The 21,600-nt window shown below is 48.6% G+C and overlaps 1 protein-coding gene across 7 annotated transcripts in view; it reads left to right on the top strand.

Moving 5' to 3' along the window:
• The window catches only part of AFAP1 (actin filament associated protein 1), a 130,804-nt gene that overhangs the window by 43,489 nt on the left and 65,715 nt on the right, over positions 1 to 21,600 (top strand). For 4 of the 7 annotated variants that reach the window (XM_082727498.1, XM_082727499.1, XM_082727502.1 and 1 more), the window contains 3 exons: positions 7,318 to 7,505; positions 14,412 to 14,540; positions 15,912 to 16,009. In XM_082727498.1, the coding sequence (XP_082583624.1) occupies positions 14,414 to 14,540; positions 15,912 to 16,009 (225 nt within the window). In that variant the 5' untranslated portion in view covers positions 7,318 to 7,505; positions 14,412 to 14,413. Of the gene's footprint in view, positions 1 to 2,595; positions 3,048 to 7,317; positions 7,506 to 14,411; positions 14,541 to 15,911; positions 16,010 to 21,600 lie in introns of those variants that run through there. The other 3 variants (XM_082727501.1, XM_082727504.1, XM_082727500.1) reach the window with 2 other exon arrangements.

Genomic DNA, 21,600 nt, shown 5'->3' with positions numbered 1-21,600 from the left:
ACCTCTCAGTTGTTCATTGCTAGTAAGAAGCTGATGATTTTGGAGGGAAATTGCCAGACCAGGGCGTCCACGCTTCCCGGAGGTGGCCTGGGAAGGGTTTGTAAAGGGGGAGGCACTTGGTTTTACCCACAGCGAGCTTGCTTGGCAGCGAAGCTGAGCGCCAGGGCAGGCCTATGGCAGAACACATGAGTGGAGCTGGAGGCAGAAACACAGGAATGTTCTGAGAAGAAGGGGCAGTAGCTGGATCGGGCGGCCCAGAAGCACAGAGAGGTGGGGTGTGGAAGGTGTTGCATCTATAAGGATGCTGGGGCCTCACTCCCGGGGGTCCATGGCCAAACGCAGCTAGAATCTGCTCGGGGGCGCTTGGGAGCTCTGCAAACAGGGGATCTGGAGCCTTTTCACTCCCTTACTCAGTCATTTGTGAATTGTATGCTCTACCCAAAACAAATACAATAAATTAAAAAATTGCAATAAAATTTACCATCTTAGCCAATTGTAAGTATAGAATTCAGTGGTATTAAGCACGTTCATGCTGTTGTGCCTCCTTATCCTCCCATCTCCAGAACTTTCCTGTCGTCCCAGACCGAACCTCTGTACCCATGAAACACTAACTCTCCTTGCGTCCGTCCCCCAGCCGCTGGCTGCCCCCATCTACGCTCTGCATCTATGGGTATGACGCCCCTAAAGACCTTGTCTAGGTGTCCTTGGGGCCTGGCTCGCTTCACTTAGCAAAGTGTCACCCGTGCTATCATCTGGGTCAGGGTTTCATTCCTTCTTAAGGCCGAATAGTGTTCTGTGGAGTGAATGGACCACACTTGGTTATCTGTTCATCCTTCGAAGGACACGTGGTTAGCTTCCATCTTCTGACCATTGTGACTGCGGACCATTCTTCTTTTTTTTCAAAATTTCAGATTCCAGTTAAAGATAACCACCCTTAAGGGCAAAGGGCCTCAGAAATGAAGCGGGGATTTGGAGCTAAAAAATTCGACATAAAATGGTTGGCCAGATGCTTCATTCCTAGCACCCATCCCCCTTCCTGGCTGTTTTTATTTACTTGCATGTTCTTGGTGTGTCTAATTTGAGTGTAAATGATCCTGCTTGTTTCACTTATTATTGTCTTGGTGTGTTCTTGGTGTGTCTAATTTGAGTGTAAATGATCCTGCTTGTTTCACTTATTATTGTCTACCCAAGTATTAGGTACCCAAGTATCTGGACACGGAGGTGGTTTTTCTTAAACAGTTAAATCTAGTACAGTAAACAGCACACAGATTTGCATTTTCCTTTTCCATCCTTCTATGGCTGTTATTCTTTCGTCCCTCTGCCCAGTGTGCCTCTTCCTGCGCCAGCCCCCCTATGCCAGGTACTCCTAAAAGCCACGATCAGAGTCACCTTTGCAGAGATGTGGCTGAAAGACATCAGTGACTCTCCCTTTCACAGACTAATGGATCAGGAATCCCAGTGCTTATCTGCTGCCCTAGATAATGAACCTTTGGAAGCCGGGCTTGCTTTCAGTTTTGACTAGTGTCTTGAGCACAGTTGGTGTTTCGCAACTTACTGCTGAATTAAATGAACTGGCGTAAATGGAATTAGACCTACTGCGTTCTCAATATCATGTCAAAAACTTTGCTCGCAACCAGCTTGATTTTCATCCCTAGCCTCTCCGCCCAGTTTAAGAATGAGGCTTCAGGAAGCAGGAAGTCAGGTTACCTATGTTATTAGGATTATGAAAGATATTGCCTGATCTAGCTTTTGCTCTTCTTTTCCTTTCTACGAAATAATAGAAGGATCTTTCCTTTAGGGCTTGCTTTTTCTATCCATGTGTTAATCTGACTTTTGTGAATCATGATTGTCAGAAGGAATATGATTTGCAGATTTTTACACGAATTCCTTTGAGGGCTTTTTGCTGGCTCTCTGTAAGCCGGAAAGGAAGATTCTCGGGACTTAGACTATGCATATATATACACATACTCTTGTAGAAATGCAGGCGTTCCCCTGGGATATTGATAAATCTAAGATCCACTTTTCAGTCAGTACTGGAACTACCCATGACTGTCACAGGTCCAGACACCAGAGAGTGAGAAGAAGAAACCTTATTTACTGTAACTTTTCAGGGTCAAATTGAACTAGCCTTAATGGAATGCCCCAAAAGTCCCCGGCTTTTATTTATAGCTGTCTTTGGATCTCCGGCAGTCTTGCGAGGCCCATAGCTGTTATTATCCCTGCGGTGTAGACAGGGCACGGGGAGTCAAAGGCGTTTGGTAGCTTGTGCTCAGAGCCCTCCATCTGGTCATTCAAATCACGGTCATCTGAGTCCTGAGGAATTTCAGATGTGGTCTAGCTGAGGGAACGTTTCCAGCCAGACAGGGTTTAAAGCTATGCTGCTTTCCCTGAGATGGCTCAGCCCAGCCTGGCCTGCGGCAGCCCATTTAGATCATCTGCAGGGGCCTGTTGAAGTATTTGCAAGTCCGCCTGAGAGTCCTCCCTGTAACCCTATAAGGGAAAATATGCAGACGCGGTGCTGGGGAATCCACTCCTTTGCATTGGTGCCGCATGAGTTCTGTCTGTCCTGAGCGCTCCCCCAAATATTCTCCTCAGGATCCCTGCTGACAGAAGGGCCCTGACCGGATGGTGGTCAACCTGTCTGGGACAGTGACCTTGTCAGAATCCTCCTTTTGCTACTTTCAATGCGCATGTTCTAAGAATATCACAGAAGACACGCTTGCTGTGAGAGGACCGTCCGGGGTATTTTGCTCTGCAACTTTCTCTTCCAAACAGATCTCAGGAATTTTGTCTGTTATGGAGACGTAGAAACAAATGAGTGAACAGATTCACCAAACACATTGCAACTGTCGGGTGAGTCCCGGCTCCCGCATCGGGCACGCTGCTGGGTGCCCTGGGCACAGAGAGGAGGCAGCAGTCCCTGACTTCAGAGGTCTGCTGCCTGCTGCGGTGGACAAACAGGTTTACCTGTGATTCCAGCGGAAGCTGGAGCTGCGATGGAGGCAGGCTTGCCTGGTGCGGAAGGCGCTGCCTCCCAGGGCGGGCAGGTAAGAGGCTTCCAGGATAAGAGGTGTGGCAGGAGGTGCATGCGAGGGCGAGCCAGGCGTGCAGGGGCGAGGCCCACCACAGAGGGCAGCCATGCATGCCGTGGTCCGTGGGCTCCAGTGATCACGATGTGTGTGCAAAAGCACGCCATGTGCTGCAGTATGAAACACAGTGTGGGAGTGGAAAGAGAGGAGTCTGGAGGAATAGGCAGAGGCTCGTTAAGATTCTGATAACAACATAAGTCTCTGAAAAGAAGAAGGTAGGGGACAAGGCTGTTTCCTGAGAAACAGGTTGGTCTTGAGACCAGCTGTGGTGTAGCAACTGCTTCCTAACTGGACCCTCAAATCCAGCACCATGGTCCTGAGCAGGGGTAAGAGCGGGCTTTCGTGGAACCAGCTCCAGCAGTGCAGTGATCCAGCTTCTGGAGATGGGCAGCTTGAAGAGAGGTGTGCAGGCCAGGCGGCAGGTGCGCTGAGGTGTGAGCCCTGGTGTGTGCCCCGGTGTGTGTCCTGATGCACCACAGGTATGCATCCTGGTGTGCCATAGGTATGAGCCACAGTGCACTGCAGGTGTGAGCCCTGGTACGCCACAGGTGTGTGCCCCCATGTGTGTCCTGGTGCGCCAGAGGTGTGAGCCCTGGTACAGCACAGGTGTGCGTCCCCATGTACATCCTGGTGCACCACAGGTGTGTGCCCTGGTGTGCCACAGGTGTGAGCCCCAGTGCGCAGCAGGTGTGAGCCCTGGTTCGTGGTAGGTGTGAGCCCCGTGCCAGCAGGAGGTGGCCATGAGCTATACAGCGCAGCCCTGCCTGCCCTGTGTTCTTTTGTGATATCTGATTTGGAATCCTAGGGAGAAAATCTTTCTCCCTATCCTAGGGAGAAAATCTTCTCCCTCACCAGGGTTATAGAAGAATTCACTTTATAAATCTTTGAGGACTTGGATGGCCTCACATTTTATATTTTGATTCTCAAGTATCTTTGCAGTTTTTTCTGGTATATGATGTAAGTATTTAAATTGATCTTTCTTCTTTCCCCAAATGATCACCAGTTGTCCTATCTCCCGTTAAGAGGTCCATGTCTTCCCCATTGGGTTTGGGACACTGCCTTTCTCAGAGGCCACAAGGTATACAGGCCTCTTTGTTGAAATTCTTTTCTGTAGAATCAATTCAACTGGGAATTTATCTACCAGTTTCACACCTTTTTTTTTTTTAGATGTTATTTATTTCTTTTAGAGAGAGAGGGAGCGCACAATGTGGAGGAGGGATAGAGAGAGAATCTCGAGCGGAGTCCCTACTGAGTGCAGAGCCTTATGCAGATTTGGATCCCAGGACCCCGAGATCATGGCTTGAGCCAAAATCAAGTCAGATGCTCCACCAGCTGAGCCCCCCTGGGCCTCCTCTTCCCTTTTCAATGATAGAGGATAGGGCTAGTCCATCTTCATTGTTCTTAAATGTCCTTGCATGCTCGCTGGTATATTACATTTATTCGTGAATGTGGAGAGAATTGACCTCTTTCTGATGTTGTCCTTTCCATAGAAAAGGGACAATTTGTCATTTGTTTAGATTCGCTTCTTTGTCTTTCAGGAATGATTTAAGTTTTCTGCATGGAAGTTTTGCACATTTCTTTTTAAATTTAAGTGTTTTACTTTTTTCATTGCTTTTCAATGAAATCTTTTTCACTTTGTCTTCTAGTATATATTGTTTGGTAAAAAATTAATATGGGAAAAGCAATAGTTTCTACATATTCTACTACTTTATTCAAGTTTTTAAAATTATTTTTATTTTTAGTAGGTTTATTATTGATTCCCATGTATTTTTTTTTTATATATTTTATTTATTTGACAAAGATCACAAGTAGGCAGTGGAGAGGCAGGCAGAGAGAGAGGAGGAAGCAGTTTTCCCACTGAGCAGAGAGCCCTATGTGGGGCTTGATCCCAGGACCCTGAGATCATATCCTGAGCCGAGAGCAGAGGCTTTAACCCACTGAGCCACCCAGGCACCCCTACCTTTGATTTTCTATGTGTAATTTCTCATCAGCTGCAAACAGAGATCATTTTATTTTTTCTTTTCCATCCTTGAGTTTCTCATTGCCTTCTCATTTCTAACTGCATTGGCTAACACTTCCAGTATTGTGTTAATGGCAGTGGAGCAAACAGGCATCCTTGGCTTATCTCTGACCTTACCCGGAATGCCTGACTAGGATGCTGTTCTTGTTTTTGTCTCTTGGTGTCTTAGTTTCTTGGGGCCGCTCTAACAAAATACCATAGCCTGGGTGCCTGGTAAAGAATAGAAATTTATTTCTCCCAATTCTGGAGGCTGGATGTCTGAGATCATTGTTCCAACATGGACAGGCTCTGATGAAGGCCTTCTTCTGGGTAGTGGGCTTCCTACTTCTCCTCCTCACCGGTGGGAAGGGCACTAATCCTCTGCAGGAATGTCCCACCCTCATGACCACATCACCTCTCAAAGGCCCTGCCTCCCATTACTGTCACAATGGGCATTAGATTTCAACATATAAGTTTGGGGGGGATACAGACATGTACCCTATAACAGTTAGTACATGTATTTTATTAAGCTAAGAAAGTACATATCAATGCCCATTTACTGACTTTTTTAAAAATCAGGAATGAGTATTGCATTTTGTTGAAGGCCTTTTCACGATCTATGGTGAGAGTCATGATCTTCTTACAAGATTTATTAATATGATGAATTATATTAGTAGATTTTTTAGTCTTTCATATCGAGTCATCCTTGTATTCCTGGAATGAACCCCTTTGGTCATGGTTAGCTATTAATGTATTGTGTGGATTTCTGTTTGCTAATATTTTATTTAGGATTTGTACCTTGATATTTGTAAGTAACATCAGTCTTTGGTTTTCTTTTATTGTGCTGTCTCTATCAGGTTTAGGCATTGCTTTTGTAACCTACTTCTAAAAAAGAGAGTATTTGAAAATTTTCTGTACCTCCTCTCTGGAAAAATTTGGGTAGTAAGGTTTGGTGTTTGAGATTTGGCAGAATTCACCTGTAAAACCATTTGGGCCTGGAGCTTTTATCTGTGAGGCCAATCTTTGACAACTTTCTCTACTTCTATTGAAAATTGATCTGTGTACGCTTTCTAAAATAGTTGGTAAATTGTATTCTTTTTTGTGAAATTATGTATTTCACCTAATTTCAAATGTATTTGCACAGAGTTGTACAGAATAGTGTTTCCTGACTCTTCTTAAGGGAGGGGAGCACATATTTAAGGATGTCATCATTAAGAAAATAAGAAGTGTGTGAGCACTGTTCACTTACTGTGTTCATTGATTCCAAGTCATACAGCGAGGTTCTAGAAAGAGGAGCATATACTAATTGTAATGATGCCAGCTACCATTTGTGAAATACTTGGTTCTGTATGTAGAGCAGCCCATTTAGTCCTTATGATGATACCGAGATGTGTAATCAGCATCTCATTTTAAGCATGGAATAATTTGGGGGACTTACTACTCACTCACCCAAGGTCGCAAAACTAGGAAGGCTCATAACTGGGATCTGGATCTGATTTGTATGGCTGTGAAGGCTGAGCTCCTTCTAAGAACAGAGTAGATGAGGAGGACCAAGTAGAGACAGATTCTGGGAAGGGGGGGTTGTGATGAATGGAATGGCCATTCCACTGTAGACATCCACGCCACTCTAGAGGACTGGCAGCACTTGGAGGGGCAGGGAGGACAGCCCGGTGATCAGGGTGGGCTGGCTGGCAGCAGGAGGTAGCCCTGGGTGCGGTAGGCAGGAACCCCAGAGCCTCACACGTTGAGAAGGGCACATGGAGGCTGGCAGGTCAGGGTGCCAGCTGGGGCTGGGGGTGTGGCTGGCAAGGGGAGAGCCAGGGACACTGGGGAGTTGAGGGAAACATGTGCTTATTTTCAACGGAGACTAGGTGAGGGAAGTTGCGTCAAGTTTCTGTGCACTAGGCTGGGACCCTGAAGGGAAGAGCTGCCCCAGAGGGATCTCAGATGAACACATAGTGTTGAAAAGATGCCCCGCTGCCCTCGTGGTTGTCTGGAGACACTGGCTAGAACTGAGGACGCAGACAGCACTAGGTCTCTCATCACTGAAGTTTGCAGACTGAGAAGACGTGGACTGAGCAATGTGTGGTCTGTGCCTGTGACCCGTGGAGTGATGTCAGTCTGTGAACCGGTCCTTGCCTTTTCTGACCAAGCAGCAGGAAGTTCTGGGTAGTGAACTGTGTCTTCCTGGAGCTAGTCACAGCAGGCATTTCTTCTCCTTATTTGCAGGATTTGCTCTCAAAGAGTGGTTTGGTTTCCTGAGCAACTACAGGTGGACCCTGGGTGCTCCGTCCTTGCCCCTGGAGGAGGTGTGTGAGGAAGACAATTCCGCGCAGACCAGGACACTCCTGCCTGGCCATCAGGGCACCCGGCTCCCGGTTCAAGCCTTTATACTAAATCCCGTGTACATTCCGCAGGTAGGTCACTTCCTTTCTTTGGGGCCCAGCTTCCTCCCATGTGAAATAAAGGCGCTAGATCTGATGGGCCCTTCTGGCTTTCAGATTCTGTGATTTAGGCAGTAAGGTGGATCAGATTCCTTTAAAGTCGCTTTTGGGTCCCACAAATAATATTGCCCATTTCTTTTATGTTGTTGAAATGAAGGAACCCACTGGCGAACCTGAGAGATTTGCTTTCAGGAATAGGGGGTTGATCACAGAGGAATCATGTTGCTGGACTAGATTACTGGTCTGCTGTGCCATCTAGCCTTTACTCACACTTTCCCTTTTCATATAGGACTGTGGAACACACTGGCCACTTAGAGGAGAGCAGAGTCTCTTGATTTAGTAGAGAAATCCTTGGGCTCTGGAGAAGGGAGTGCTGCTTTTCAGATGCATAGAATATATCCTGAAATGCCTCTAGGTGATTTCCCTGCTGCCTTGGGAATCATAAATTCTGTAGTCAGGTCTCTTGTGTGGCTCTGGGTGCTTGGGGGAAAACAATTTTTTTTTTTTTTCTGGAAGTTACTGATTTGCACCTGTGTTCTGATCCCAGTCAATGTTCAGTGACACCCATTGTGCCCAGGATAACGGGTGTGAGGGTTAGGGGGTCGAACAAAGGAGGCGCGAGCCCCGAGTCCAGGGTAGATGTGTTCCTGATTTGCTTCCTGTCCTGTGTCAGGCTCTTCACCTTTCTTCATTATATCTCTGCCATCTGTGGTATTTCTAAGATAACGGGAGTGTAAGGATCAAGGGATAAAATACACTGAGAGTATTTTATATGGTGGATTGTAACTGGTTGTTACTATGAATGCAAAGCCCTCTGGCCCACGTTCCGGGCACACAGATGGAAGTGGTCCATCAGACTGTGCCCTTGGTGAGTCTCTGATTCTTTGAGCCTTCTTTTCTTCATCAGGAGGTTGAGGGATTTGGATGAATTATCTGCAGTCGTAAGATGCTTTTGTTTTTAATATTTGTTTTAAAAATCGCTAGTAAAATAGCTATGGAAGGCACAGTTTGAGCAACATCCTTGAAGGATGTGATGGTGTAGAGAGCCTGCTCTGTGTCACGGGAGAGAAGTTATTTGGGCGCAAACACCGAGGAACGTGACGTAAGAGGACTGAACGTCCTCGTCCACCATGAGCAAAATGTACGATGTGATGGGGTCGCTAGCAGAGGCACAAAAACCGAGCAGCTAGGTTCCGACTCCCATCCTGCCTCTGATTTTGAACAACGTGACCTTGGGCAAGAACAGAATGTTTCTCAGGCTCGGTTTCCCCGTTGGTGAAATGGGGAAAGTAAGTCCTGTGTCAAAGGGCTGGTGGGACAGTCTGTTGGAATGTATGCGAAGCCTGTAGCCTATTGCCTGGTATGTGGTCAGCTCTGGGTGGTTGCCGTCATTCTCTGTGTGACGTCTCTAGGAAGCAATGAGATGTTGCAGGACAGGGGTGGGGCGGGGGGACAGAGCTCTATCACAATGAGGACTTGGGCCGCGGGTACTGGAGGAGGTCAGAGGCTTCCTGTGAGTCATTCCTGACCCTGGAGAGGCAGGAGGGAACCAGTATCAGGCAGTGGAAAAACCGGATATCAGGAAGATAAGTGCTGGGTTGCACGTGGAGAAGGGCACTTGGTATGTGTCTCTGAACACCTCACCTGAATTCCTGGATGCTGGATTGCCGTGCCTGTCCTATGAGACCATCCCCATGCATAAGCCTGCATGTTCCACCTCCTGCTGTTCTCAGACTTACGGGAAAGGCATGTTCATATCAAGAATTTTAAACTGAAAATAGAGTGCAGAGACTTCTTATTTATTTATTTATTTGAGAGAGAGAGTGTGAAGAGAGAGCACGGGCAGATGGGGGCAGTGGGAGAGGGAGAAACAGTCTCTCTGTGGAGCAGGGAGCCCGATGTAGGGCTCGATCCTAGGAGCCTGGGATCATGACCTGAACCAAAGGCAGATGCTTCACGACTGAGCCACCTGGGAGCCCAGGTGCAGGAACTTCTCGTTCCTCCCTTGCCGTGGTGGCGTGTCCATGAGCTATGGGACATTGTGCCCTGACCTTCAACTTGCATTTCCCAAGTGCATGGGCACCAGAAGGAATGCAGTGTTGTATGGGACGCTATCTGTGCACATTGGGACAGGCAGTCCCGTGGGGGAGGTAGATGGCTCAGTACATGATTATAATTCTCTACAGGGTGCCGTGGAGGTGCTGGTGAAATGAATCACCCTCTTTTTTTTTTTTTTTTTTAGGATGCGTGTTCTTAATTATAACTGACCATGTTATTGCTCTTAAAAAAATGGTCATGGCATCTCTCCAGGCCTGGGTCATTTCAGAGAGTAGTCGTGGAATGATTATCATGAAAGGGTCCAATCAGGGCGTTTGGAATCTGATCTGTGTTCAGGTTCTCACTGCTGCCATCTCGCTCTGTGGCTGTGAGCAAATTATTAGCTGTGGGGACACCGGGGTGGCTCAGTCATTAGCTGTGGGGACACGTGGGTGGCTCAGTCATTAAGCGTCTACCTTGGACTCAAGTCATGATCCCAGGGCCCTGGGATCAAGCCCCACATTGGGCTCCCTCTCCCACCCCCCCTGCTTGTACACCTTCTCTCACTGTGTCTCTCTCTCTGTCAAATAAAGAAGTAAAAGATCTTAAAAACAAATTTTAAAAAATTATTAGCTGCAGAGGCTTAGCCACTTATTTGCCTAGTAGCCTTTGTCAACCCCTCTGAACCCCTGTTTGCTGAGCTGTGAACAGGGGCTGATAATACCATCCGACCCCTCTCTGGGTCTCTGGGAGCAGAGCGAACTCACACCCGTCCAGGGACGAGCACAGTGCGGGCACTTGAGGCCGCTGGGGAGCATTTGCTTGAAGACAAGTGACCAGACCATTGCTCGCTTCTCGTGCCCCCGCAGATGGGGATGAGGGGGTCCCTGCAGAACTCCCAGGAGGAGGAGAAGGCATTGTGGGTAGTAGGCCATCAGAAACTTATCACTTCTTTGCTTGCAAGCTGTGCGTCCAGAAGCACGGGCTTTCCATGCATGTTGGACTGGGGGACTGGTTATCCTGAGATGAGTCAAGCACAAAACGTGCTCTTAATGGGCAGATCCACTGTTTGGAGAAAAAAAGCGAAACAAAAACCGACCCACATATCACTTGATATCCAGTTATCGGTAGGGCTGCTGCAAGACGGGTGGACTTCTGTAATTAAGGAAGACCACCACGGGGAGGAACAAATGGGGGGTGATTAATGAGAGCAGGCAGGGAGAAAGGGGATGCTGTGGGCTTGTAGGGCTCAAAGGGACTTTTAAGGGTATAATGTGGTTTGTGGAGTCTGTGACAATCCTGAAATGGAGTAACTTTTCTGATGATCACACTTTCAAATTTGGGAGGTCTTGTACCCGGCGGTGGGGAGAGCTGTCTATGCATTGTGGCCTCGGTCTGAGATTTCAGCAAAAAGAATACCATACAGGGCAGCCTAGTAAAAATCAGCATCATGATCATTCATTAGAATGATGTAGGTATGCCATGTAGTTCAAATGCACAGGTGACCAAGGAGAGCCCAGGAAGGTCTTGGGAAGCCCATCAGTGTGTGTCTTTGTCTTCTCTCCTCACCTAGTTTCTGGCATCTGAGTGGGTCTGCCCATGCTCCCCTGGGTACGAATTACTGGGTCCTTTCCTCCACTGGTACAAGCTCCCCGCTCTGGCACGTACATGCTGAAACATGGCTCCCATGTCTATGTGTTTTCAGCTCCGGAAATCCCAGCTGCCCGTGAGTTCCTGGTCCCAGGCACACTCTCTGGAAGGAGCATCGGACAGGCCAGCTTGGCACAGGCCGGCCCAGAGAGTTGTAACCTGGGAGCAGGAGGGGGCTGCTGGCCCCATAGGGCGGCTCTGGCTGCCCAGAGGCCACCTGCGGCCGAAGGTGCTGGTCTCTGAGCCGCAGAGCACAGCTGGACAGGTCTCCCTCAGCCATGGTTTTAGCAGACTCCCAGCAAGGAGGGGTCTTCGTGAGTCCTCTGTGGGAACTCTGTCAGGGAGCCCAGGGCAGAGACAGGACAGGCTCAGTCCAAGGTCCTCTTCAGACATTCTGATGCTGCTAACCAACTCCTAAGTGAAATCTTTCAGGATAAATGTAATCATGCTGTATACAAGAGAGGCTTTTCTGGAAAAGAAAATGTATGAATGAAGACGGGCTGCTGTGAGTTTCACATAGGCTCATAAGCATTTTCCACATTTTTGCTAATGGCCACCCTTTGATTTTTGGATGAGGTTGATATTTTTTATTGTGGTACAATATACGTTTTGTAAAGTTTGCCATTTTCACCCTTTTTTGAATGCACGGTTCAGTGTCATTCAGCACGCTCACGCTGGTGGGCAGCCGCCGCCACCGTCCCATCATTGCTTTATCTTCCCTAGCAGTCAGTTATCTCCGCAAACTGAAACCACCCATGGATCATGGACTCCCCATTCTCCCTCCGGCCCCCAATGCACACCACGCCACTTTCCGTCTCACTGATATTGATGACTCTAAGTACCTCGTATAAGTGGAATCAGACAGTGGGTGTCCTTTTGTGACTGGCTGACTTCACTCAGCACGATGTCCTTAAGGTTCCTTGTGCTCTAGCAGTTGTCAGAACGCCCTTCCTTTTTAAGGCAGAGCAGTATCCAGATTATCACGTGTGGCGACCACAATGCTTTACCTAGCCATCCACCAGCGGGCATGAATAATGCTAGCAGCACTTCTTTCTTAAAGGACAGATGAGCTTGCTTTCCTCTTAGAATCATCGCGAAGGTGTCTTACTAATGAAAACGACCTTTAAGACTTAATTAATCCACTCTCTTCATTTCATAGAGGGAACATTCAGTGAGGACAAGTGAACACTTTGGACTCATGTCCGTTTCTCTATCCTAAAACCGTGAGAGTGTTGGTAGTGACAACAGCACGACCTTTAATCCTGAAGAGTGTTGTTGACTTGGGAAGAATCGCACGGACCGAACTTTTTGCTTAGGACTTTTTGGTCCCAAAATACATATTGAACATTCCAAAGAGTTCTTATTTACATGGGTGTATCTGTTTATATTTATCATATTCGAATTAAAAAGTGGCAGATTTTTAAGGTATTTATTAACTCATTAAAAATATATTTACAAAAAGTAACTGCGTCTGCCAAAACAAGCTGATTTGGGGGAGAGTAGCCTGCTTCAGATTTCGGCTAGCATCTCCTCTGCCTGTTCTGATAAAGATGGCTGAATTCTCGTATGTATTTCTGCGTTCACCTTGTTGTGGAGCATTGTTTTAGAGGAAGCACAAAAAGAAAATCTGGCTCGCACAGTTACGTAGTCAGAGAAGAATTCTTCAGAGCCCCTTCAGAAAGCTGTCAATATTCTTCTTTGATCCTACACCAAAAACTGGCAAGGGGTAGTTTCTTAAAGGTTAGTTGCAACATGGGACCTGAAGCTGACTCATAGAACACTTCATTCTCTGTTACAATCAAATATTTCCACTTCTTTTGTACATTAGATCCGTGTCTGTGTGTGATTTCCTGACCTCACTGATCGCAGAATGGTTCAGAGCTTCTAAACGCTGACACACCACATTATATCCGATCAGAAGAGGTTGTTGGCCAGTTTCTGTCCCCATCTGATCAGGAAAGTCTCTGCTGAGAAGTGGTCATGCTCACGGGGGTGGGTACAAGTGTTTGAAATTCTCACTTCCACTTGGAAGCTCGAATTTTATCATTGGCAACCAAGGTTGTCATTGTTTACCTTGACGTGGTCAGGTCACTTTGTTCCCTTTTGGGAAGATGCCGGTCATATGCGCAAACTGTGTCCTTGTTGTTTGTGTATCATTTCTTCTTCAGTGCTGCACAAGAAAAGCAGCATAGGGTGACTTGCGCCTTAAACAGCGCACACGTGCTTTTCTTCCGACGGCCGTGGTCCTCCAGTGGGCAGGAGACAGGCTGTTTGCATACTTGATCCTTTCATCACACGGGATCCCAAAAAAGTACATCATCCAGGGCTGAGACAGAATAAAAGCAGCAATTTGTACCACTCCATCGAAGCCATTCTTGAGTGACAGTGACATTTTCATTTTTCCTGCAAGTGTGTGGTAAGGGATACAGTGACCGCTAGTTTCTTCTGCTGTCCCTGCCTTGATGTGTGGCCGGAGACCTGCAGCATAAGCCCCTTTGCCTTTGCACCATTGACACCAGTAAAGGAGAATAATGCTTCAGGGTTAGAAAAATAGTCGGGCCTCCTGCGCGCCCTAAAGGGGCTTTGGGGGCCCCTGGAAGGTTCACACCATGATTTGTAAATCGCTGACACCAGCCATGTCATTGGGTCCTGAGTCAGCTGTGATCCTAGAAGGAAAAGACATGGTCAGGAGTCCAACCCCAAGTCTTCCTCGGCATGCGGCGACTTTGTCGTCACTGCACAAACATGTTCACAGCCTTCCTGGGGATGGAGCCAGCCCTGCAAAGGCAGAGCTGGGGAGTTGAGTTTCCGAAACCATGTCCTGGTGGTTATGTGAAAACTATTTGGTGTTTTAAACTCCCATCTCCTCCTCAACATTGAAATTTAATATCATGCAATTGACACTGTGATGATGTCAGGATTTTGGGTCATGACTCCATGTGTTGGCAGCATGGCTTGGAGCTTCTCCTCGATGACTGGAGCTTCTCCTAGAAAAATCACTGTCTCAGAGCCAAAGCAAAGGAGCAGCGTGTTAGCCCAGAAGATCACGCATGAATTTTCGTCGCCCTGGCTTCAACACACCTCTTCAAGCTGGAATACTGTATCCTGTGAAGCTAGAATGAAATGCATTTCTATTATTGTGTTTGTCCCCCACTGGGTCTAACAGCTCCCATCCCTCTCCTTCATTTGCAGCAATGGAAGAGTTAATCGTTGAACTCCGTCTCTTTCTTGAGCTCCTGGACCACGAATACCTAACGTCAACCGTCAGGGAGAAGAAGGCAGTGATCACAGACATCCTGCTGAGGATACAGTCATCCAAAGGTGTGTCTGCTCTTTTGTCTTCCAGTCTCCCATAATCCACCGTCTTTCTCAGACACATTTGTTTGCTCATTATTGTTTATTCGTCACACTGTCCCTGGGCGTGTCCCTGTGTGCCAGGTGCTGGCAGTCTCTAGCCGCAGGAAGGCAAAGCCTTTCGGGAGCTGATGGACTCAGTGGGTGACTATGTTCCAGTAACTTCATCTCTGTCTGCTCCTCTCCCCACCCCACCGCCCCTGGAGCTTCTGCCTTGGAGGGACATCCTGCAGGGGGCGTGGTAGAGGAGAGGACAGAAAATGGCTCCAAATAGTGCCTGACCCATGGTAAAAGCGCAGTCACCACGACGGTTCCTTTCTCCCGTTGCTCCTTTTAGTAGTAGAGGGGGCACCCCTTCCCTCTGCTCGGCTATTGCCCACAGTTGTTCCAAATGCGCCACGGTGCTCAAGCTTCTGGCCTCAGGGGTTGTGTTGGCTCTCCCTGGTGCCTTGTCCTCTTCCTCTGCTCCCTGGGTTCCCACCCTCTGTCTCTCCACACATGCCTTCCGATGCTTTCCAACTCACTCATTCTCCCCTGAGTTCATTAGCCTTGAGCCCGTCTGCTGCATGTTTTTCGTGGTAGAATTCCCATTTGTCCTTTTTTTCCTTCTCTCCTTTTTTTACCGTGCCCACTTCTGTGCCCGAAATCCCCACTGTTTTTCTGGCAGTCAGGCTCTGTGCCTTCATAGCCTGATCCCTGGCTGCACCTTTTGCATGACCCAGGACAGGTGACTGTTTTTGTGAGGTGGTCCTTGTGGGTCTTCCTGGGGTTAGGGGGTGGCTGGCCTGGAAGGAGTCCCACACCCAGATTAAACTTTTCCTGCCTTTGCTGCCACAGTGCTCAGCCCATCACGCTTCCTAAATCACTTGGGTGTAAACTTGTCTTCCCAACTTGAACACAGCTGTGCCGAGAGCTCAAGCTTAAGCCAGCGGGACATGCACGGCGCCCATGTGTCCCAGAATCTGACTTCAGGAGGGCGCCTGATACAAACACAAGGCTCCCCGGGGCCACGCCCATGCCTGGATCCACGGATAAGTACTGACCTGAGCAGAAGTTGAGGCCGAGCAGCTCACCTTTGCGAGACTGCGAGGCGTTGGAAGAACCCAGGCTTCAGTGCTGGCTCCACCGTCTCCACCTGCAAATGCTTTAATTAGTTCTGTAACCTCTTTTCTTCTTCCCAGCCACAGATCCCCCACCTAGAGAATAACAGGATTGTTGTAGAGGGGAGACAGAAGTTTGCCCAGCGATCACAATGGGGCCGAGGGAGGGGCAGCAGCCAGGGACACTGTCCGCACCCTCCTCCTCCTCACCTTCTCTGGTTTTGGTCGATGCTTCCAGGTTTCGATGTGAAGGACCATGCTCAGAGACAAGAGACCCCCAGCAGCCTGCCAGCACCTCCCCAGATGCCTTTGCCGGAGATCCCCCAGCCGTGGCTGGTGAGTGCGCAGTCCTGTCCGTCACAGCCGCTGGGCCCCTGAGCCACTCAGGGCTCTGGGCAGGTAGTAACAGCCCAGATATGGAGGAAAGGAGGCCTTGCCTTGCTAGAGACTCTTCTTTGGGTGAGTTTCTAGGGCTGCTGGTACCAGCCAGGCGGGAGGCTGGTGTCCCCTTGGAAATGGCTGGAGCTACGGATTCACAGAAATCTGTTCTCAAGTCAAAGCTTTTCTTTTTTGATCGGAGGCACGACAGTGATATAGAACATGGAGACTTGACCCTTTCTCTGGGCTTCCTCTGGATTTGAATACTGTAGTCAGCACCTTTAATCTTCATTGTTCTGTTTCTTCTGGGATAAAACAGATGTGTGCATTCCAGGAATGCCTATTTTATGTGAGTTCTTCGCCACCTTTGCATGTGCTGTTTAGCTTCTCCTGCCTTTGGCTGTTGGCTCATTTGCTTCCTCAGGAAAATTTGACTTTCATTCAGAGTCAGAACAAACTCAGTGACTTGGCAATTCTCTTTGTAATGTTTGCTTTCTGCATAAGGCATTTTTTTTAAAGATTTTATTTATTTATTAGAGAGAGAGCACCACATGAGAGAGAGAGAGCTAGCAAGCACAGGGTCAGGGGGCAGAGGGAGTAGGAGAAGAAGGCTCCCCGCTGAGCAGGGAGCCCAATGTGGGTCTCCATCCCAGTACCCCGGTTCATGACCTGAGCTGAGGCTCGACACCCGCAGATCTAACAGCGGGACCTCATTTTCATGTTCTTTTTTTTTTTTTTCCCCAGAGTTACTCATTTTCTTTTACTGTTATCTTGAATGAATTTTTTTTTTTAAGATTTTATCCATTCACTTGACAGAGATTACAAGTAGGTAGAGAGAGAGGAAGGGAAGCAGGCTCCCTGCTGAGCAGAGAGCCCGATGCAGGGCTCGATCCCAGGACCCTGAGATCATGACCTGAGTGGAACGCAGAGACTTTAACCCACTGGTCCACCCAGGCACCCCTCATGTTCTTTTAATTAAACTAAATGTTCACCTGTTGGAGATGGTGTTTGTTTCTATGCTTCCTTGAATTTCTCGAGTTGTGCGGTGGAAAATGGCTGACCTCTTGTCAGGGGCGGGGAGCACGTCCAAACGTCTGTCTTGTAACGCTGACGATGCCTCCATGTGCGGAGAGCATGTTGGACTGTTCTTCTCTGTCCGGGCCTGGGAGTGAACGCAGTGACAGCCGAGGGTGTCCCATGAGACCCGGTGGCCCTTCAGCGAGGCCAACAGACCTTACTCAAGTGTCCACGGGAACGTGAGGCAGGGGATGCCTGTGTGTGTGTCACAACTTCTCCCGAATCCTGGAAACAGCGGACAGGCTAAGCGACACGTTGGACCGTCTGGTTGAGCTCCCTCACTTTCTGACGGGAGACTGGACTAGGCCCAGATATGCATGTGTTTCATCAGAGCCTGTTTCCCACTGAGAGTGCGCAGCCATCCCGCTGCTATTCACTGTGTAGAGCATGGGTGTGGAGGATGTGTGAGCGGTGGCCACCTCCCTGGGAAATGGATCCCATCTGTGTGGGTGTTCCTGCTGGCCAGTGCCCACGCTCAGGCATCCGTTTCCCAGGGTTCCAGATGCCCACGGCACCTGTCAAGCCTCCTCTTTCCCCCTCTTCTCAGAACAGCACAGAACCGCGATCAGGAGTCTCTCAGATCTTTCTAGTTGAGAGAAGGGAGCAATGGGACCCCTTCTAGAACTCCACATCTGTATGCTACCCCATTGAGGCATGTAGAAATACTTTTATTCGATCATTTAGTGACAGGGCGTTATGCGGTATTCAGATGGCGTGTGGGAGAGCAACTAAGCTCTTTGATAGTATAGGGCCAGAGTTTATTACATAAATGTGATTGTTTCTTATGTCAGCAGATAATAATGAAGGGTTTTTTAAAAATTGTTTTAAGATATTCATGGTATAAACTTTACCATTTTAACCACTGCTGGGTGTACCATTGGGTGGCAGCAAGAGCTTTCAGAGTGTTGTGCAGACATCCCCACCCGCAGTCTCCAGACCTTTTCCATCTTCCCCCATTGGAACTCCGACCCCATGAGCACTACCCCCCATCCCACCACCCGCATCCACTCTGCTTCCTGCCTCTGTCCCTGGAACTGTGAACATGCAGTCTGCCCCCTCCCACCCTCGTGTACTGCCTGACCAAGACCTTCTTTTTTTTTTTCTTTTTTTTTTTAAGATTTTATTTATTTATTTGACAGAGATCACAAGCAGGCAGAGAGGCAGGTAGAGAGAAAGAGAAGGAAGCAGGCTCCCTGCCAAGCAGAGAGCCCAATGTGGGGCTCGATCCCAGGACCCTGGGATCATGACCTGAGCCGAAGGCAGAGGCTTTAACCCACTGAGTCACCCAGGCGCCCCCTGACCGAGACCTTCTAAAGCAAAGTTGAGACAAAAGTCCAAGATTTAAGACAAGAAAACCGTTTGTGTCCTGGTGAAATCAGATGCGATCCTCTGAGTGAACAGGAATCATTTGTTCTTTTTTTTTTTTCCCTCTTGTCTTTCTGAGTAGTTCAGTCTCATGGGTAATTCCTGTGGCATCTTTTAAAGATTTAATCTGTGGCTGTACTCCAGATACGGCTCCTGTGGACACTCCCATTGGGCTGTTGGCCTTTCTGGCAGCTGCCTTTCTGCTGGTGGAGGCGGGAGATGACCCAGCTCCACGGGGCTCCACTCCGTGTGCATGAACGAAGCCAGAGGGAGCTTGACAATGCGGTTCACTGCCTTCTCTTGATGCACGTGCACTGTGGAATGCAAGTTGAGTAGTGAGCGGAATGGAGCAAGGCATAATTTGGATAAAAACTTTTATTTTGCCAGGAAAAGTGCTCAGGATTCGTGCTATTTAGGATTGAACCTCTTTTGCAGTGGAGACTGTAAAATTCTGTTGCCCCACTCATAAGGCTCACCCAGTGGCATGCACACCTCCCTAACAAGGCTCGACCATGGAGGAGGTTCAAACTCACAAATGGGGGCCCACCGAGCTTCTGAAGTCTCTGTGTCAGTGATGGAACAGATTTGGACCCTGAGCTCTGCTTCTCTGGGTTCTAATTATGTTATTCTTAATGGAGTTCTGTCCATATAGGCACAACAGTCTGGTACCCACCGTCTACACAGAATTCAGGTCCGAAAGTGATTCTGATACTTTCCTCTGCTAGAATCAGGGCTCTTCGTTTATTGGTGATTCTGGTGCAGAGGCTGAGTGATGGATGGGGGAGGAGGGGAGGGTGGTGGGACAGATGCCCGTGGCGACAGAGAGGGAACCATGAAGAGCACGGGGCACGAGGAGTGCTTGCTTTCCTGAAGAGCAGGAGGGAATAATGGTGGAGGACACGCGAGCATGCGGGTTGGACCCAGTGGGCTCAGGGGGCTGGCTGGCTCCCTCCTGGGGCGGGTAGAGCAGGGGCAGCGCAGTCCCGTTATGATACAGAAATGCAGTGCGTGCCATTTCCCAGGCCCCAGCTCTGCGCCCAGGCCACTCGGGCAGACTTCCGGCTTCTCCACTGGTCAGCCCATCACACATACGCACGTGGGATCCTGTCGGGGCCTCTCACCTCCTGGGCTTCTGTTCCCTCCTTTGTAAGATCTATCAAAATGTCAACATCTCAGTGTTAATTTCTGAACGGGAGAAAAATCTCTCTAAAGCATCCCAGGGCAGGGTCTGCCACATGCAGGCAAACCAGAAACATTGGGAATCATTGTTCGAGTGCTCAAATAGTCATGATAACAATGATAACTATGTCTCTGCTCTATAATTATATAAACATAACATTTATTATTAGCAATGGGAAAAAAATTATTATTAGTAATGGGAAAATGTCAGGCTTCTTAAATCAGCAAAGGCAAATTCTAATGGGCTTTCCCCTCAAAATTGGGAATTTAGTTATGGCCAAGCCAGCATGTAGGTTGTTTTCCTACCCAGTTGTTGGTATGGCTTCTCTAGTGAGACACGGACCCCTGGGACGAGAAGCTTCCCTAAAGTAGAGTTGTTGCCACTGACAGCCTAATCTGTCAGAGAAGCATTCCAGTGTACTTGACCTTGCCTAGTGCCTGGCACTGGGCTGCTCCCATCTCTCATGTCTGGAGCACGGCCGGGCCACCAGCAGCCCTTCCTCGGGGAGGACGGTCTCTCACGTTTCTTCTATAGTCTCCTCCAAGGCTATGTGGTTGGAGTGATTTGTGGGAACCAGTGCAGGAAGCAGGTGACGGGGGCAGGATGGCAGTCAGGTCCATGCACAGACTCGCTATCTTCTGGTGTTGGGGGGAGGCGCGCAATCCAGCAGGAGGGGTACCACGCTAGTGCGTGCTGTCATCGGTAGAGGGACACCGCAGCCCCTTGCCCCAGCCAGTGGCCATCACGTCATTACCATTCAACGAGTCCCCGACATCAGCTCTCATGAAGGTCTTGAGACTGGTCAAGCTGGCGTAGCCTGCTGACCTGTGACTTGGTAAGAACTGCAGCATCAGAAACACGGCACGGGGCTGGACGTCAGAGGTGCCCTCATGTCCACTGAGGACGTTGGGGCCCAGAGTTACGGGGAGGTCGCTCGGCCCCGGGTCGGCATGGGGATTCGAGTTTTGCTTTTTTGTCCTGTGCTCGCGCTTCCTGCCCATGTTCTGCTTTCTCGGGTTTTCCATGACCCCTTTTGGAAATCTCTCTTCCATGTTTTTGTACTTTTAAAAATCTCCTGTTGATGGTGATTTCAGTGAATTCCTACCTATTGCAAAGGCTCTGAAGGGAGTTTCTCCTCTGAAAAAAATGGTACTAACAGTTTGGGGACTTTTTTTTTTTAATCCTGGCCCCCCCACTTGCCCTTAACAAGCCATAATTCCTCTACTTGAGTGTCTGCAACCCAGAATTTCATGGGTAAGTGGTTTTTGGGAGAGGAGTGTGGGTCCCTTTGGAGAGAGAGGGTGTTCCTCTATAAGAATTTGTTTTTGAGGGATTCCTGGGTGGCTCCGTCGGTTAAGTGCCTGCCTTCTGCTCAGGCCATGATCCCAGGGTCCTGGAATCAAGCCCCCCCCGCCCCCATCGGGAGGCTTCTCCCTCTCCCTCTGCCTGCTGCCCCCCTGCTTGTGCACATATGCTATCTCTGGCAAATAAATAAAAATAAAATCTTAAAAGAATTCATTTTTGAGGGGCATTACTTCAAAGCAAAAATGGTTTAATTTTTTTCTGTTTTTAAAAATGATAAATTTTTAAATTTTAGAAATGACACATTTTGTGCAGGAGAGCCAAGCCATAGAGATACACAACCTCTTACAGTGTTTTGCTGGATGACCTCCTGTCTTTGAGCCTCAACACACACAGTAATGTCAAGGGCTCCTAGCATACGTGTTTCCTCCCACTTACCGGTGTCTGGTGGAGGGTTTTCATGGAAATGACTTCAACACGTAAGCACTGTCCTTTCCAACGCCTGCACATGAAGGTGTCCACACGCCATCTTCTCTGGGTGAAGATTTAGGTGGTTTTCAGATTTTGCTAAACAATCTTCTATCGAACATCTTTGTACGTTTTTGCCTGCCTGACCAGTTGACCT

Source organism: Mustela nivalis, assembly GCF_964662115.1.
Source record: "Mustela nivalis genome assembly, chromosome: 4".
Lineage (NCBI taxonomy): Eukaryota > Metazoa > Chordata > Mammalia > Carnivora > Mustelidae > Mustela > Mustela nivalis.
The sequence above is the reverse complement of the archived record's forward strand: the minus strand, read 5'-3'. Positions and strand labels throughout refer to the sequence as shown.